The 20,652-nt window shown below is 39.1% G+C and overlaps 1 protein-coding gene across 5 annotated transcripts in view; it reads left to right on the forward strand.

Moving 5' to 3' along the window:
• Gab2 (GRB2 associated binding protein 2) overlaps positions 1 to 20,652 on the forward strand; it is a 109,731-nt gene that overhangs the window by 79,987 nt on the left and 9,092 nt on the right. For all 5 annotated transcript variants that reach the window (XM_048787996.1, XM_048787997.1, XM_015477364.2 and 2 more), the window contains one exon: positions 18,369 to 18,943. In XM_048787996.1, coding sequence (XP_048643953.1) covers positions 18,369 to 18,943 — 575 coding nt within the window. The remainder of the gene's footprint in view (positions 1 to 18,368; positions 18,944 to 20,652) is intronic.

Below are 20,652 nucleotides of genomic sequence, written 5' to 3' on the forward strand. Positions count from 1 at the left end.
TTCTTCCCAAATTGATCTATAGTTTCAACACAATCCAAATAAAAATCCCAGCAAGGTTTTCATGGGTATTGATAAAATAATTCTAAAATCGATGTGAAAATGCAAAGAACCTACAATGCCCAAAGTAATTTTAAAAGAACAATAAAATTAGAATAGCCAAAGAAATTTTTTAAAGAACAACGGTAAAGTTAAAGGATTTATACTATCTGATTTCAAGACTTCCTATCAAATATTGGTAATCATGACAGTACTGTGGGAGATTGAAGATGGTGTATTAGAGGAAGGCTGCATTTCTGGTTGCTCCAAATTCCTACTGCTTGAATTTCAGCAGTAAGTGGTGAAAGAGAAAATTCACTTAAATTCAGTATCAGACAGTCAGACTCTTAGAGATCCAGAAATTCAAGTTCATTGAACAAAAGACAAGAAAGAATACATGGTAGCCAAGCTAGTGGTAGCAGTAGCACCAGTTCACTGCAAAGGTAGGGTTAACAGAAACATATGGGACAAACCTGTTGAACAGAAAAGGTCTCTGAACTTAGCTGAACCAGAGGCTACACAGTAAACTGGTGTTTGAAAAGCACTGGCAAGCCAGGCACAGAGACACATACCTGTAATTACAGACGCTTGGGCGGCTGAGACAGAAGGATTGGGAGTTCAAATCTAGCCTCAGGAATAGTGAGGCACTAAACAAGTCAGCAAAACCCTTTCTCTAAATTAAACAAAAATACAAACTAAGGCTGGGGATGTGACTCAGTGGTTGAGTGCCCCTGAGTTGAATCCCCAGTACCCCTCCCCGCCACCACCAAAAAAAGCACTGTTAAGTAGAGAGCCATATTGAGAAGGCCACACTGCAGCTTGGCTTCAGGAGCAGCAAAATTGCCATACTGTGTGCCCTTGAATTTACCTAGCAGAATATGATTAAAAGAGGCAGAGAGGAGATTGTACTCAGGGAGACTTGCATCCCTTTGACTCTGGTAGCTCACATGACCTGATGAAGAGGATTGGAAAACTAAAAAGGCAGGTGTCATTATACTCAGGGTCTGAATCTGGAAAGGCCACATTCTTGGGTGTAGAGTGAGAAACCTGTGGAGGGTTGGCTCCCTGACCCTACAAATAGAATCCATGGGAGGCCCCTGAGATGCAGAGATCAGCATCTGCCCAGCTCTAGGAGTATGCTGGATCTGATCTCTTCCGAGCAGATGCCACCCAACATAGACCCAAAGACCTGATTAAAGCTAACCCCCAGCCACCAGACCTTCCCATTAAAAACTCTGCAACAGTCCCACCCTGGAAGTGCATTGACAGGATTCCAATTGACTGTACTTGCCATTCCATCCTACCTTCTACTGGTTAGAAGGAAAGCTGAGAATTATTTCAATCACCTTCAGTTCCAGTCAACTTCAGCTGTAGCTTGGTGAGCAATATAAAAATAAACATAAAAATAGCCCTCAGCCCTTGCTCAAGACAAAATGGAAGAAAGGCTAACCTGGAATAGGCACTGGACATCCAGCCTTTTTTGACCACCTCAGTGGGATCAATTTTTTCATTTTTCACTAATATTATTTCCTTCTTTTCCCCCGTGGTATTCTTGCTGTGTTGATCACTGGGTTGATACACACACACACACTTTTCTTTTTTTCTCATTTTTTAAAGTTTATTTTTCTAGTTTGTCTTTTGAGGGTTAGAGTTTTTGTTTTGATTTTCTTTCACTCCTTTCTTCTCCCTGTCATAGCCAAATTCTCTTATTCTGTCTTTACTTACTTTTTTTTTTTTCTCCTCCTCCTTTGTAGGAATCACTGGCTACATCTCTTCTGCTCACATTTTGAACATTTCAAATTTTCTCTTACTTTCCTACTACATTGTCTTTTCCCTTAATGAACAATATTTTTACCATCTTCTAGAACTATTTGGTTTATATAATTCCTATACTCATCGTTCATGTTGTTGCAGTTATTAGTACTGTGGTTGGCAAGTTGACACCTGCTATTTACTTTAATGTCATACCTAGTTCATGGCTATTTGTTTTTGCTGTTAGCAATTGCTGACCCTACCATTCCTGTTCTGTGGTAATTAGCATTATAGATGTCATTAGAAACGTGGTATTTATTTTAATACCATATATTGTTCAGTGCTATTATTTGCCCCCCACTTTACATGAGGTTCTGAGAATCTATGGGGACACTGTGAGAACATAGGGTAGAGACTGCTGTGCTAAATCCAAAATCCAGCCAAGAGACAGCCTATCTTGTTCATCAAAATTTAAACATGCTTAAACTTCAATGATACTTTAATACTAAGAATAGAAAAGACAAAACCCCAAACCAACCAGGCCTAAGTAGGAATGGGGAGGCCTCTAGGTTCCATTCATGGATATTTGTTCCTACAGCAAAAACAAAATTAACACAAAAACTGTGGGCACCACATCTACAAGGGGTTTCAATCTAAATCACTCTCATATTCCATTAGAACATACAGATTTGTTAAGCATGGAAGCACAGTCACAGAGGATGTACCCCACATACCCTGCTGTGTACAGTACAATTGCTGGGTCTACAAGAAGGACCCCATTCTTGTGATACCAAAAGGGAAAGTGGGATCCTCAGTCTCTGACACAATACACATTGTATCCAAATATGCTACTTATCACCAAAGAGCTACCAGGGAAACTATATTCAAATCCCACTTGGAAATATATTGAAAAATTTACAACAATCTGATATCCCAGAACACATTACCAAGAGAAGTGCTCTCAAAAGGCCCATATCCAAGAGTGGAAGAGAAATCCTTCCCAACAGATGCATAAAACCCAACACAGGAATACAAGGAATATGAAAAAATAAGGTAACATGACACTTCCTAAGGTTCATAATTCACCAGCTACTAACTACAAAGATTTGGAAATGGATGAAATAACAAATGATGAACAATAATAAAAATGATCAATGAATTCTAAAAGAACACAGAGAAACATCTAAATGAATTAAAGAAGTCAGTACCAGATATGAATGAGAAATTAAATAAGGAGATAGAACTATTGAAAAAGAACCAAACAAATCTTGGAAATGAGGGTACAATAAATCAAATAAAAAGTTCAGTTTAAAGTCTTTGCAATAGAGTAGACCATGCTGAAGATAGAATCTCAGAACTAGAAGACAAAATGGCCAGTCACTAGAAGACAAAGTAAACATTCATACTCCATGTTTGTATAATATATCAAAATACTTTCTACTGTTATGTATATCTAAAAACAAATAAAAATAAAAACTCACTAAACCAGAAAAGATTTTAAAAAATTATTAACTATGATCAGAATATTCAAGAACTCTGGGACAACATTAAGAGACCAAATTTAAGAATCCTTGGAATCTAAGCAAATTGTGAGATGCAGCTTAAGGGCATGGATAAACTCTTCAAGAAAATAATATCAGAAAAACTTCCAACCTTGAGAATGAAGTAGACATTCAGATACAGGATGCATTCAAACCCCAAAGACAAGATCCAAAAAGAACTTCTCCATAGTACATTATAATCAAAACACCCAACATACAGATCATGATAGAATTTTTAAAAACCTTAATAAAAAAAATGTCAGGTCACATTTAGAGGTAAGCCAATCAGAATCACTTATGATTTCTCAGCAAAACCTGTGAATTCCAGAAGAGCTTGGAATGATGTGTTCCAAGCCCTGGAAGAATATAACTGATCAAGATTGTTATAAACAGCAAAGCTATCCATCAGAATTAAAGCAGAAATAAAAACTTTCCAAGATACACAGAAACTAAAAGAACTCATGACTGCTAAGCCAGCACTACAGAAAATACTTGAGGAAATATTACACAAAGAAGAAATAAAAGGGCTGGGGATGTGGCTCAAGTGGTAGTGCGCTCACCTGTCATGCGTGCGACCCGGGTTTGATCCTCAGCACCACATACAAAGATGTTGTGTCCGCCGAAAACTAAAAAATAAATATTAAAATTCTCTCTCTTTCTCTGTCTCTCTCTCTAAAAAAAGAAAAAGAAGGAATAAAAAACAAACCCCAGAGCTTGCAAATAGACAAATCTCATTTGAAGAGTAGCTAAGCAAATGAGAAATGGAACCAGAATTAAACATTAGAAATAAATCGCAATGAGAGGAATAGACATATGATATAAACACTAAATAAAAATGGTCTTAACTCTCCAATTAAAAGACATGGTTTAAAAAACAAGACTTAACTACATGTTGTTTTCAAGAGACTCATCTTACAGGCAAAGAAAAGTCACAGACTTATGAAAGAATGGAAATTGATACACCATGCAAATTGGAACCTAAAAACAGACAGGAGTAGCTACTCTCATATGCAACAAAGTGAACTTCAAGCTAAAATTAGAAGACAAAGATCACTTCATACTGGTAAAGGGAACAATTCAATGAGAAGATATAATAAATATTTATGCCCCAAAGATCAATGCACCTAATTACATAAAACAGATCTTAAAGACTTAGATAAACCCTAGTACAGTAAAACTGGGTGATTTCAACAGACACCTTTCACCAGCAGAGAGATCATCCAGACATAAACTCACTAAAGTCTCTTAAGATCAAAAAAAAAAATAAAAATAAAAAAATAAATAAATAAATTTGACTTAACAGATACCTGTAGAATATTTCATCCAACAACAGCCAAATTTACTTTCTTCTCAGTTTCTCATGGAATCATCTCCAAAATATAACATATTTTAGGACACAAAGCAATTAAACAAATTAAAATGCAAGGGATTATACAGATTTTTTTAAAATTTTTTTTAGTTGTAGATGGACACAATACCTTTATTTAATTTATTTGTTTTTATATGGTGCCGAGGATTGAACCCAGGGCCTCGCACTTGCTAGGTGAGCGCTCTGCCACAGAGCCACAACCCCAGCCCTATACAGATTTTTTTTTATCAGATCAAAATGGAATGAAATTAGAAATCAACATTCCCTCCCCGCAAATGCAGAAATTATGTAAACATGGAATTTGAATAATACACTATACTTTGGGGGGTGCTGTTTCTTTGTCTTCACTTTTTTGTTGTTGTTATTTGTTTGTTTGTTTGTTACTGGGGATTGAACGCAGGGGCACTGAACGACTTGAGCCACATCCCCAGCCCTATTTTGTATTTTATTTAGAGACAGGGTCTCAATGAGCTGCTTATCACCTCGCTGAGGCTGGCTTTGAATTCACGATCCTCCTATCTCAGTCTCCCAAGCCACTGGGATTACAGGCATGCACCACCATGCCTGACTTGTCTCCACATTTTTTATTGGTACATTATAGTTGTACATAATTATGGGATTTATTATGTATTCATACATGCACTCAGTATAATGATATAATTTGGCCAATATCACTTTTCAGCATTGACCCCTTCCCTGAACAATACACTTTTGAATAACAAGTGGGTGATAGAATAAATCAGGAAATTTTTAAAAATTCTTAGAATCAAACAAAAAAAGTGATGTAACATAACAGAATCTCTGGGACACTCCGAAAGTGGTTCTAATAAAGTTTATAGTTATGAAGTCCTACATAAGAAAAATCAGAAAGATCCAATAAACAACCCAATGATGCATCTCAAGGCCCTAGAAAAATTAAGAACAAACCAATTCCAAAACCAGTAAAGAAGAAATAATTAAGATCCAAGCTGAAATCAGAGAATTAAAAAAAAAAAAAACTACAAAGGATCAGTGAAATGAAGAATTGGTTCTTTTAAATGTAAATAAAATTGATAAACCTTTAGCCAAACTAATCAAGAAAAAAGAGACAACACAATTAATAAAATTAGAGATGAAAAAGGAGAAATCACCACAGACATCACAGAAATCCAGAGGATCATGAAGGATTGTTTTGAAAATTTACACTATAATACAGTGGAAAATCTGGAAGAAATGGAGACATTTCTAGACCAATGTGATCTGCCAAAATTTAACCAAAAGGATGTAGAAAACCTAAACATACCAAAAACAAGAATGATATTAAAAGCAATATAAAAAAGGTCTTTCAACAAAGAAAAGCCCAGGACCAGATAGATTCTCAGCTGATTCTCCCAGACCTTTAAAGAAGAAATAATGCCAGTACTCCTCAATTCATTCCATGAAATATGAAGGGGTGAAACGCTTTCAAGTTCATTCTATGAAGCCAGTATCACCTAACACAAAACCAGATAAGGACACATCCAGGAATGAAAACTACAGACTAATATCACTGATGAATTTAGATGCAAACATTAGCAAATTGTATTCAACAACTTAATAAGATTATATGCCATGACCAACTTTTTTCATTTCAGGGATACAGAGATTGTTTAACATAATACAAATCAATAAATGTAATTCGCGCCATAAATAAAATTAAGGACAAAAATCACATTGATCTCAATAGATGCAGAGAAAGCCTGTGAACAAATTCAGTATCTATTCATGATAAAAACACTGAAAAAACTAGGGATAAAATAAATTACCTCAACATCATGAAGTCTGTATACAGTAAACCCAAAGTCAACATCATAGTGAATGGGGGAAAACTGAGAGTATTTTATTTAAATTATTAAACAAAACAAGAATATCCACTATTGCCATTCCTATTCAATATAGTACTAGAAAGTCTAACCAAAGCAGTTAGATAAGAGAAGGAAATTAAAAGTATAAAAAAAGGGGGGGTCAAATTATCACTGTTTGCAGATAATATCATCCTATTCTGAGAATATCCAAAAGACTCCACCAGAAGACTGCTAGAGCTAATAAATTCAACAAAGCAGCAGGATACAAAATCAACATACAAAAATCAATAGCTTTCTTATACATCAGTAATGAATCTGCTGAGAAATCAGGAAAACAATTCCATTCACAACTGCCTCAAAAAGAAAAAAAAAATCCTAGGAATAAATTTAACCAAAGAGTTTGATTAAATTAAGAGTTTAATTAAATAAGCTTAACCAAACCGTAACCAAACCTCCTCTACAATAAAGACTATAGAACACGGAAGAAAGAAATTGAAGAAGACACTAGAAGATAGAATGATCTTCTATATTCATGGATAGACAAAATTAATATCGTTAAAGTAACAATATTACTAAAAGCAATATACGTATTCAGGGCAATCCCCATCAAAATACCAATGACATTCTTCACAGAACTATAAAAAACAGTTTTAAAATTCATTTGTAAGAATAAAAGACCCAGAAGAGCTAAAGCAATCTGAACAAACAAACAAAAGCAATGCTGGAGTCATCACAATGCCTGACTTCAAATAATGCTACAGAGCTATAGAACAAAAACTGCATGACAGTAGCATAAAAAACAGACACATACACCAGTAGAGAAGTATAAAAGACAGACAAACCACACGGATACAATCATCTGATCCTTACAAAGCAGTCAAAAACGTATGTTGGAGAATAAATAGCCTTTTAAACAAATAGTGCTAGAAAAACTGGCTATCATTATGTAGAAAAATGAGACTACATTCCTGTCTCTCACCCTGTATAAGTCAACTCAAAATGGATCAAAGACCTAAGAATTAGGGCTGGGGTGTGGCTCAGCAGCAAAGCGCTCACCTCGCATATGCGAGGCCCTGGGTTTCGATCCTCAGCATCACATTAAAAAAATAAATAAATTAAATAAAGGTATTGTGTCAAACTACAACTAAAATATAAAATACTTTTTTAAAGACCTAAGAATTAGACTACACAACTCCTAGAAGAAAACGTAAATTCAACACTCCAACATATAGGTGCAGACAATGACTTTCTCAGTTGGACTCCTAAAGCTCAGAAAGTACTACCAAGAGTTAATAAATGACATGGCATCCAGTTTAACAGCTTTTACACAACAAATGAAATAATTAAGAACATGAAGAGACCTACAGAACTGGAGAAATCTTTACTAGTTACTCTCTTAACTGAGGATTCATAAACAGAATATATAAATCATTTAAATAATTTACCACCACCCCCCCAAAAAAATGACCCAATTGGAGCTGGGTATGGTGGCATATGCCTGTAATCCCAGTGGCTCAGGAGGCTGAGACAGGAGGATTGTGAATTCAAAGGCAGCCCCAGCCCAAGATGCTAAGCAACTTAGTGAGACCCTTTCTAAAAAATATAAACTAGGGCTGGGGATATGGTTCAGTGGTTGAGTACCTCTGAGTTCAATCCCCAGTACCAAAAAAAAAAAAAAGAAAAAGAAAAGAAAAGACCCAATTAATAAATGGGCAAATGAACAAAACAGACACTTCTTTTTTTAAATTTTTTTTTTAGTTGTAGGTAGACACAATACCATTATCTTATTTTATTTATTTTTATGTGGTGCTGTGGATCAAACCCAGTGCTTCTCACGTGCTAGGTGAGTACTCTACTGCTGAGCCACAACCCCAGCCCAACAGACACTTCTTAAAAGAAGAAGTATATACAAGAGCCAACAAACAAATGAAAAAAAAAGTTCAACATCTTTAGCAATTAAGTAAATGCAAATCAAAAAAATACACGATTTCATATCACTCCAGTAAGAATGTCAGTTTTCAAGAATACAAACAATATTAAATGCTGGAGAAGATGTTGAGGGAAAAATAACACTGTTGGTGGGTTTATAAACTAAGAAGCACTATGGAAATCAGTATGGAGGTGTCTCAAAAGACTAGAAATGAAATCATCATATGACCCAGTTATACCACTTCTTGGTATTTATCCTAAAGAATTAAAGTCATCATACTATAGTAATATATGCATGCTTATGTTTGTAGCAGCACAATTCACAAAACCAAATTATGGAATCAGCCTAGGTGTCCTTCAACAGATGAATAAAGAAAATGTGGTATCTATACACAATGGAGTTTTATGCAGCCATAAAGAAGAATGAAATTATGTCATTTGCAGGAAACTGGATTGAACTTGGGAGCATTATGTTAAGCAAAATAAGCCAAACTCAGAAAGCCACATATGTTTTCTCTCATATGTGGGAAACTAGAGAGGAAAAAAAAAAAAACCCAAAGGTGAGGGGTGGGAATATCATGAAAATCGAAGGGAGACTAGTAGAGTAAAAGAAGGGGACCCAGTGGAAGGAGGAGGAGAGGGAAAGGGAAATATTGGGGTATTGTATTAACCAAATTATATTGTTAAACTGTGTGCAGGTATGCATATGTCACAACAGGTCCCACTATGGTGTAATTATAATATACCAATTAAAAATATGTGGAAAAAGATGTGCTGGTGAAAGGATGATCTTACAGATCACTGAACAGAACAGTGAACCCAGGAAAATGCATATGTACAGGTGCTACTCCACTTAGGATGGGATTATGTCCCCTTAAATCCATGAGTTAAAAATACCCTAAGATAAAAATGCATTCAATATACCTGAATTACTAAATAGTTTAGCAACATACAGTGTAGAGTGTTGGTTGTTCACCTTTGTGATCATGTGGCATGCTAGAAACTGCCCTGCATTACAAAAAAGTGTCCTGAGCATATAACTAGCCCAGGAAAAGATTAAATTCAAAGCATGGCTCTACTGGATGTGTATCACTTTTGTACCATCGTAAGTTAAATTGCCATAATCTGAAAGTATGATTCTATGTATGATTTCACATACATTGAATGGAGAAAGGAAAACTTTTTCCACCAATGATGCTGAAACAGATATCAATATAGGAATGATCTTTAAAAGAACATCAACCCTTAAATTGTATCTCGTCACTCAACATTAATTCAAAAATATTAGAGACCCAAAAGTAAAATGTGATAATACTATTACTGTTTTAGAAGAAAAGATCTCTGTGACCTGGGAAAAACAAAGATTTTTATATAAGACACAAAAGAGAAAAAAATACAAAGTAGTATTAGCAATTTTAAAACTTCTGCTCTTCAAAAGACCCCATTAAGAAAACAAAATTGGGGTGCTGGGGATATAACTCAGTTGGTAGAGTGCTTGCCTTGCGTGCACAAGACCCTGGGTTCAATCCCTAGCACCATTGAGAGAGAGAGAAAGAGAGAGAGAGAGAGAGAGAGAACACAAAATGGGCCAGGCGCACCAGTGCATGCCTGTAATCCCAGTGGCTCAGGAGGCTGAGGCAGGAGGATCACGAGTTCAAAGCCAGCTTCAGCAAAAGTGAGGTGCTAAACAACTCAGTGATACCCTGTCTCTAAATAAAATACAAAATAGGGCTGGGGGGATGTGGCTCAGTGTCCAAGGGCCCCTGAGTTCAATCCCTCGTATCCCCTGCCAAGAAAAAGAAAACAAAATGGTGTGTGACTTGGGAGGCAGGAGGATCTCAAATTCGAGGCCAGCCTTAGCAACAGTGAGATCCTGTCTCAGATTTTTTTTTTAATTTTTTTAATATCTGGGGATGTAGCTCAGTAATAAAATATTCCTAGATTCATTCTCCAGTACCAAAGAAAGAAAACAAAATGATAAGTCACAAGATTTGAGAAAATATTCAGAACCCAAATATCTGGCAAAGGATTTGTTTGTAAGTACATAAAGAACTCTTACAACTCAAGAAGAAGAAGACAAAAATATTTGAATAGATACTTTAAAAAAAGATATAGGAATGGCCAATAAGCATGTGAATAGATGCTCAGTCATCTTGGAAATGCAAATTAAAACCTCAGAGAGATTCTGCTTAAGCACCCTTGAAATGGCAATGGCTCAGATAAAGGTAAGTATGCAGGTAGGCTTTACTCTTATACTGCCTCCAACAGCCACATCACATACCAGATTCCAGAAAAAAAGGAATCTTTAAAACATACATACTTTTACATTACTTACCTCATATGATCTCCAAAGTAACCTAAAATTGCTTTCAAGTAGGACCTGAAGAGAGCATCAGCTCATCCATCCATGATTAGCATTAACTAGACATAGATCTGTCTGGCTGGATTGCTGTAGTGAAAAAGTACTGAGGCTAGAAATAACAGCCTTCTACCTCTTCCTTTTGCACTTATATGTGGTCCTGATATAAGGCTATAATAAGCATCTCAAAGATAAAACAATGAATTACTTCTCATCACTTTTACTGTAATAGCCACTGTTCTTCCTTCAAGTACCCAATAATATGTATTCCTGCTAAAATAACTCCAGTTTTCAAAATCTAGGTCTTCTACTGAGCTAAAATAAGTAGCTATTCAGAAAAGTATCTATTTGCCAAAGGAAATAGTTGTGAACTGGAAATGTCGAGACAGAATTCTTTTTGTCTTGACAACAAATTAGTTGCACTGGATTTATTTTTGCCCTCTAGCCTTTGGGACCTTATTCCAGATTCTAGCTAGTATGGGTCTTCTTATTTCAAGGAGGTCATTAAACCTGTTTGGGGTGATACATTGAGACAGCTCACACACCTTGAAAAGACATAATTCTAGTGAAGGTAGGTTGAAAGGAAATTTAAAGCGATGAGATTCCAACATCATTGACCCTGCAATAGTATTCTATAGAAAGATGGCAGGTGGGACTGCAAATTGGTGCAGCCAGTATGGAAAGCAGTATGGAGATTCCTTGGAAATCTGGGAATGGAATCACCATTTGACCCAGCTATCCCTCTCTTCGGACTATACCCAAAGAACTTAAAAGCAGCATATTACAGGGACACAGCCACATCGATGTTTATAGCAGCACAATCCACAATAGTTAAACTGTGGAGCCAACCTAGATGCCCTTCAGTGGATGAATGGATAATAAAAAATGTGGCATATATACACATGGAATTTTACTCAGCAATAAAAGAGAATAAAATCATGGCATTTGCAGGTAAATGGATGGTGTTGGAGAAGATAATGTTAAGTGAAGTTAGCCAGTCCCCAAAAAACAAATGCCAAATGCTTTCTCTGATATAAGGAGGCTGACTCATAGTGGGGTAGGAAGGAGGAGCATGGGAGGAATAGATGAATTCTAGATAGGGAAGAGGGGTGGGAGGGAAAGGGAGGAGGCAGGGGATTAGCAAGGATGGTGGAATGTGATGGACATCATTATCCAAAGTACATGTATGAAGACTCGAATTGGGTGTCAACCTACTTTATATACAGAGATATGAAAAATTGTGGTATAGATGTGTAATAAGAATTGTAATGCAAAAAAACCCAAAGTACATGTATAAAGTCATGAATTGGCGTGAACATACTTTAAATACAAAGATATGAAAAATTGTGCTCTTAAAAAGAAGAGTTCCTGCCTTATAATAAAAGAAATAAAGGACAAACAACTTCCCAGGACAGAGTAAATATATTTTATGTATTCAATATCATTGAGAATTTTTAACCCATATTCTTTACTAGTGTAAAAATAATATGGCAATAAATGTTCTTGTGCATTAAAAAAAAAGAAAGAAAGAAAGATGACAGGTAGAATCAGAAATGTGAGTGAAGTCGAGTGCAGTGGCACATGTCTATAATCCCAGTGGCTTTGGAGGCTGAAGCAGGAGGATCACGAGTTCAAAGACAGCCCCAGCAACTTAGTAAGGCCCTAAGCAACTCAGCAAGACCCTGTTTCTAAACAAAATACAAAAAAGGGTTGGGGATGTGGTTCAGTGGTTGAGCACCCCTGAGTTCAATCCCCAGTACCAAAGAAGGGAGGGGGGGAGGGAGGAAGGGAGGGAGGAGAGAACTTATCCCTCATTTCCAAGGCTTCCTGACTCATTCATCCAGTAGCTTTGATTGGCCAAAGGCAGAACATGCAACTTTAGTTTCCTTTAGTTTCACATATGCAGTGTTGCTCTGTAACCATAGAAAGAAAGTGGGCTCCAAGTTGTAGCCAGAAGGACTTATGTACAAAGAGCATCTCATTTTTCCCCCAGTGCTGGGGCTGGAACTGGATGTTTCCTAGCTCATGTTAGCCACTCCCCAATCCTATCTCATCTCTTAAAGATTGTGACATAGAGGTTTTTTTCTTTTCCTCATGGGAAAGACCTATTTGGGATGGGTCCAATGCAGGAGGATGGTCCAAATGACCTCTTAAGATTGCCGTAGGATCCCAGGCATAGCTTAGTGTTAAAGTACTCCCTAGCATGCACAAGGCCCTGAGTTCCATCCCCAGCACCACAAACACGCACACACACCAAAAGTGAGACAGTCACAGAACTCTAGATGGTGGTTTATCTACTTCTAAGCATTTATATATCAAGTTTCCCTTAAGTCAGAAACATACCCATTAACAAATCAAACTGGGATCTTTGTCATTAAGGTATTAAGAGGGTACCTAGGGGGCTGGGGTTGTGTCTCAGTGGTAAAGCACTCGCCTAGCACGTGCGAGGCCCTGGGTTCGATCCTCAGCACCACATAAAAATAAATAAATAAAATAAAGTTATTGTGTATAACTAAAAAATAAGTATTAAAAAAAGAGGGTACCTAGGTGGGTAGAAAAGGGCAAAATCATGGTGTAGTATGGGACATACAATATTTGAAAATGTGCTGAATAACAAGTGTGAAATGAAGTGGCTAGAAAAACTAGGAACCCATTTCTGAAAACCAAGGAAGAGTTTTGAGTTGATATTAAAGCCAAAGCATGAGCAAGAGATGATGCAGTCACCCCCACTCACCAGAAGCCTCTGGAGCAGCCAGCAGCAGGCAGGAAAGATGTGTTGAGCTGCTGCCTGCACAGAGTATTTTCTCCCAAACTTCTTTTTGCCTCCAGGGAGCTCCCTGCCACACCAGGGTTTTCTTCCAGCACCAACTCTGTCATTTGCTATTTTCCTCATCTGACAATGTAAGGGTAATTAACACATGTCTCTCAGAACTGTTAGAGGATTTAGGATGATGTCCCAAGTGATGTGCCTGGCACAAGATCTTGTTTATTTTATGATACTTCTGCCAGCCAGGTGCCCTGAAGAAAAGCCTCTCTCCAGACCCACTTGTCCAGGGATCAGTCCCACAGAGGTCATGGTAACAGACATCATTTAAGGTTTATGTGAAAGTAGGAAAGTAGGGCTTCTAAGTACTGGTTGTCTTGTTTCTCTTTTTCTTTTTTGGTAGCGCTAACAAGCAGAGCCTCATGTTCTCTGCACTGAGCTACATCCCCAGCTATCCTTGTTGCTTCTCTTTGTGAAGCAACAAAGTGTGAATAGGAGGTCCAAAGACCTGGGGCTAGAATGTGTTCTCCTGCCATCTAATTATGTAACTTTGGGGGAGGTTTGTTTCCCTCATTCAACTTGTCTTACGTGACTATTGAAATACTCATCAGTCCCCTCAACCTGCATCAGTATTGTCTGTCATCTGCAAGGCCCTGTGCCAGGATTCAGGATGTGACCCTTTGCCATCTAGAACACGTGGTCTGGCAGAAGTGGAAAGGCACTGGCAAAAATAATGAACATAAGGCAGAGAAAGGTGAGTGTTAGGACAGAAGCATAGGAAGCTGGCACATAGAGAAAGAGGGGGTTGAAGTGAAAAGGAGAACTGGGGAATCTCTCATGCCTTTGTGAAATGAAAGGCTTCTTTTGGATTTTGTCTAAGATTTGATCCATCAGGAAACATTCCAGAGAGAGGTGAGTAATTCAGGCCCAGGGCTGGAAGTTGGACTACATGGGATGTGTTTGGGAGTGCGTGAGTAGTTCTGTGAACTAGAGAGGAGGCTGCTGGGACCCAGGAAGCTAGACCTAAGTTTGTTCAAAAGAGGAGAGATTAATCTTCTGGTCAAAAGGATTTAGCCAAGCTCAGGAAAAAGGATGGCAAGGAATGTAGCAGCACTCTTCTTGCATTCATTTGTTTGCATATACATTCACTTGCTTCTTTGTTTGATAAGCAGTGTTTACTATGTGACAAAACACTAATCTGGATGCTAAGGAGAGAAAAATTTGTAAGACACAGTTTCTTTCCTCAAGAATGTTTGTATAATGGAGGAGACAAGTAGCAATGGTATATAATACAGATAACAGTTGCATCCAGCTCCCAGAACAGCTTTTAGTGAGTGATTATGCTCAGAGGGAGAGGATGGATATAAGAAAACACTTTAAAAGATGTGCCTCTGACAAGGCTAGGATTGTAGCTCAGTGATAGAGTGCTTGCCTCGCACATGTGAGGCCCTGGGTTTGATCTTCAGCACCACATTTAAAAAAAAAAAAAAAAAGAATAAACAAAGTTATTAAAAAAAGAGAGAGATGCCCCTGAGCTGAATTTGAGGGATTTGGAACTTGCCAGATTGAAGTAAGGAGCCATCCAGAGTTAGCAAATGACACAACAAAGCCCAGATGCTGGACAAAGTGGGGCCTGCTGGGAACATTGCAGAGTTTGAGTTTAGTACATGCTAGATTAGGAAAGGGAACTAGGGAGAAAAGATTGGAGAAAGGAGTTGGAATACACCTAGGCATTTGAGCCTAGTCCTAAGGCATTGAGATGGTACTGAAGATGTTTGAGGAAGTTGGCAAAGTAAATATCAGTAGGATACAGAGGATCACAGAGGTCCTGGGAAGAGGGAAGGAGACTAATTACTGGTCTTCTCATTAATCCAGAAAAAAAAATCAGAATTGAATCTGGATTCAGGACCCATTGGGTCAGTGAAAAGTCTGAATGTGAGTAACTCCTTGGTTTCTGACTTCCCAAGAGAGGAACCAGGAGATTTCAGTATGAAGATGAGTCCATTCTTGAGTATGTTCGAAGTTACTCAGGACACCTGTGATGCTCTCCCCACCCCCACCCCACCCACATTCCCACCTTCACATCCTTCAGATGCTTCCTATTTCCCGAAGCCCTGGCCAGGCCCCTCCACTGTCCCTCTCAGCCTTACCTTTTTTGATTGATTGGTTTGGTTGGTTGGTTTGGGGTTTTATGTTTGGATGGTTGGGTTTTTTGTTTTGCTTTGTTTAGTTTGCACTGTGCTGGGTATTGGACCCAGGAACTCATGCATGTTAGGCAAGCGCTCTATCACTGAGCTATACCCCCAGTTTTTAATTTTTTTAAAACTTGACAGATACCACTGTGATTTTATTGTGCACAGTGATGTCTTGTTGTGTACGTTGTTAAATGGTTAAATATAGCTAATTAGCAAGTGCATTACCTCAGCTCTCATTTGTGTTGCAGCTGCATAACATCCAGGCTATTTTTCAGGAATACAGTATGTCATCATTAACTCCAGTCATGATGTGATTATGTATCCTTTAACCAAGATCTCCCCTCCCCTCCCCTTCCCAGCCTCTGGTAACTACCATACTTTCTGTAAGATCAACTCTGAGATTCCACATGAGTGAGATCATGCTGTTTGTCTCTTACCTTTTAACAGGCTTCCTCCAGCCTGTGCAGATCAGATCCTTGCCAGATTGTGTTAGGCTTCTTTGTGTCTCCAACTGGAGCACCTTTTCCTTTTCTTGCTGTCCCTCATTCCAAACTCCCTCAGATGTCAGCCTTCCCTGACCTTCTCTACCACCACCACCACAGGGAGGGCCAGTACAAATCTGTCAACAGACCTATACCCATCCTCATGCAATCGTAATGATTTTCAGGTGTGTCTCTTCCCCAACTATGACACACAAACCCCACCACACCCCAAAGGCAAGTGGCATCTCTTTACTCATTGTACCTGGCCTCGACATAAAGTAGGACATCAATAAATGTTTCTTAAATGAACAAATCTAAGTGGGGACATCCAACAAAGTTGCAAATCTCAAACGACAAAAAGCACCAGAGACAAATGTGAACACCATAAACACTTTATATCTACCCAACTTCCCCATCCTCTTGCCCAAGCACTACATTGTGTAAAGACTAGATGTTCAATTATCTAGGCCCATTGCTGTTGGCTTAGTTGTGTGTGGAGCAGATTAGAAAGGGAGAAGGAACATAGAGGCCTAGGGGAGAGGGCAGGTGAAATGCAGCTCCCAGCCTTGAAGGGCCAAAGGAAGCCTAGCCTAGGCTCCTTTCCTCTTTCCAACCATTCGGGCCCTAATCTCTATCACCACCTGGTGGCCACACCTATGAATAACAAGTTTCCCGGGCTATAGGCAGAGAGGATCTGTGGATTGGCCTCTGAGGGTTCTGACACCACTTCCTGGGAATAGCCACAAATCTGTATAGCTATGAGAGTCACCTTGTTCTGAGAAGCTCCAAGAAATCACTATCACATTCTTAAAGATACCTCCGACCTCCAAAGGCTGAGGATCGCTCCTATAAAGGATTCATTCTTTTCTCCCCTCTTTAATGAAGTCCTCTGAATAATTATAATAAAAAAGAAGCAGACCTGGATCCCTACTGCTCAGAACCTCAGCCTCCAGTTTCCCAAAGAACTTACACAGAACATAGAATCCAGCTTGAAAACCATTCTTGTACAGCCAAAGGCTTAGAGAGCCTCAGAGCCAAATGGCCCCTTAAAAATCATTGAGACCTACTAGGTCACACCTGGGAGGGATGTGATGATACTCACAGAGCAGAGAGCAGATAAGTACAGTACCAGAACTTGATGCAAATGGCCCTCTTTTACCACTCTTCACTTTATTGCTTGCCTTATTTCCCACAACTGAAATTTTTTAGGGGGCTTGTTGCTCAGTGGTAGAGCACTTACTTTGCAGGTGCAAGGCCCTGGGTTTGATCCTCAGCACCACATAAAAATAAATAAACAAATAAAAACATTGTGTACATCTACAACTAAAAAAAATTAATAAAGAAGCAGCTTTCATATCCTAAATGTTCCCAAGAAATCACTTTTCCTATATATTCTTAGTTTCTAGAATAAACTATAATACATAAAAAATGTAATACTTACATTTAAATAAGTTTTTTATAATTTATTTTTGGGGGGAGGGGGGGTTCCTGGAGATGGAACCCAGGGCCTTGTGCATGCAAGGCAAGCACTCTACCAACTGAGCTATATCCCCCGCCCTTAAATAAGTTCTTTATACATAACTTACATCAATATACATAAACTGGTTTATTTTATGAGGAGAAAACAGACTCAGATTAAGTGATGTGCACCAATTTAACAATCCTTTCCATTATCTCACAGCCTTTGTATTCAAATGTGTGTATTCTGTGGTGCTCAAAACACTGACCAGTAGTCAGTGTAACTAATTTGTTATACCTGTTTCCGTGGTGAGCTTAAGACTGACCCCTGCTGACAACAGCCATTTGGAGACGGGGAGGGATAAAGGAACATTGACTGAATATCTGTATACTGGAGTATATATACTGGAGTCTATTGCAAACAACCTTCAAAGTATGTTTTTAATCAACATTTTGCAGATGCCTAAATTGGAGTTCCAAAAAGAAAGTGCCTTGCTCAAGGTCACACAGCTAGCACATAGTAGATCCTTGGTAAACCTTGGGTCTTCCTGACTCCTCCACCTGTTTGTTCCACTCCAGCTGGCTGCATGGAGTTTGGGCCATTCAGCTTGCCTCCCCAGATCTCCTCTCAACCCTGACCCTTTCTTTCTTTCTCTTTAGGAGTGCCAGCTTCTCTCAGGGCACCAGGCAAAAGAGCGACACAGCCGTACAAAAACTGGCCCAGGGCAACGGACACTGTGTCAATGGGGTCAGTGGTCAAGTCCATGGCTTCTATAGCCTTCCCAAGCCAAGCCGGCACAATACAGAATTTAGAGACAGTACCTATGACCTTCCCCGGAGCCTGGCCTCCCATGGCCACACCAAGGGCAGCCTCACAGGGTCTGAGACAGATAATGAAGATGTGTACACCTTCAAGATGCCCAGCAACACCCTGTGCCGGGAGTTTGGGGATCTCCTGGTGGACAATATGGACGTTCCAACTACTCCACTCTCAGCCTACCAGATCCCTAGGACATTCACGTTGGACAAGAACCACAATGCCATGGCAGTGGCCGCTCCTGGAGACTCAGCCATAGCTCCCCCACCCCGGCCCCCCAAGCCAAGTCAGGCAGAAACACCTCGATGGGGCAGCCCTCAGCAGAGGCCTCCAATCAGTGAAAGTAGCAGATCTGTCGCTGCCACCATCCCCAGGCGCAATACCCTCCCTGCAATGGACAACAGCCGACTCCATCGAGGTCAGTATACACCGTGGCTGAGACCCAGAGGGAAAGGCAGGTAGCTCAAGGGTTCTCGAACTTTGCTAGCCTTTAGTCCTCCACAAACAAGTAACTTGAGGATCACCCGGGTCACCAATATTCACAAGTTCAGGCATCTTCTAGCCTATCCCCTTACCAGTTGGTCTTGCAGCTGTGAGTATGAGTGAGAAAAGTGTCGCAAATCCTGCCTCTGAGAAGTCAAGTGTTCTGCTAAGGGATACAAGATATTCTTGGTCAACCACAATACAACATATTATGGGTTTGGAAATCCACATCATAGTATTTTAGTCACTTAAAAGTCAAACCAAAGATTTTTAAAAATAAGTTTAGAAAACCAGCCTAAGATTTGAGCCAAACGTATGAGGACTAACAGACTGATAAAACAAAATGAGGTCATCAGACTATTTTGTAAGCTACAACTAGAAGCTCTTTGGTTGAAGTCTGAACTTGTATTTGAAGTACCTCAATTCTGTTGTCATTTGTTTACTGAGTGTATTCCAACTCTACATATAACTTTTTCTGATTAACAACAACAACAAAAAAAAGAACAACATTGATTCCTCTCAGTTTGTATCTTGCTTTACAGCTTGCAAAGCCTTTTCTTGTCCATCCTGTCATTTTAGGCCATGCAGAGTTTAGTAGGACAGAGCTTCATTGTCTCCTTGCACACAAGGCCAGTGGTAGTTAAGAGACTTACTCAGAGTTGCAGCGTCAAGGGCAGAGATAAGCCTCTGACCCCGGGGGTCCTGGTTTCTTTAGAACTCTTTGCAGTCATTCCATCAATCAAAAATTTGAGCAGTCACCCTGTGCTTGGAACTGAGTTAAGACATAAAACATGTCTCTGCCCTTGAGAGTTCTCATCTGGCTGGGGGGAAAAAAAAACAATGTATAAATTAGTGCAAGAATTGTTACATACTATTCAAAGAGGTGGTATCTGGGGTGAGTAGGACAGGTGGTAAGTGCTAGGGGAGGCTAAGGAGAGGTGAGGTTAAGTCGTCAAGGAGGACTCTTCACAGATGCCAACACTGGAACTAGATCCTGGGGCCTGGGAGGGACACAGTGTTTAAGTAACCCCTTAATATACTGATTTTTAAGACCTTACAGTGATGCAGCCACATCAATGGTTATAGCAGCTTAATTCACAATGGCTAGGCTATGGAACCAACCTAAGTGCCCTTCAACAGATTAACAGGTAAAGAAAATGTGGTATATATACACAATGGAATATTACTCAGCCATAAAAAAAGAATGCCTATGACTTTTGCCAGTAAACAGATGGATCTGGAGTCTATAATGCAAGTACAATGAGCCAATCCCCCAAATCCAAAAATCCAAAAGTTGAATGTTCTCTCTGATATACAGATGCTGTCACACAGTAGGGTGGGGGGTAGAAGTTCAGTGGATTAGACCAAGGGGAATAAAGGGAAGGGAGGGAGAATGGGATGGGAAAGACAGTAGAATGAATCGGACATAACTTTCCTATGTTCATATATGAATACACGACCAGTGAAACTCATCATGTACAACCACAAGAATGGGATTCTAACTAGAATAAGTCGCACTCCATGTATGTATAATGTCAAAATGCACTCTGCCCTCATGTATATCTAAAAAGAACCCAAAAAAGTAACAAGATAACACTGGGCTGAGAGCTGTACCTTCAGAAGTATCAGGAAACTGAGCCACAC

The sequence above is a fragment of the Marmota marmota genome, unplaced genomic scaffold (assembly GCF_001458135.2).
Source record: "Marmota marmota marmota unplaced genomic scaffold, marMar, whole genome shotgun sequence".
NCBI lineage: Eukaryota > Metazoa > Chordata > Mammalia > Rodentia > Sciuridae > Marmota > Marmota marmota.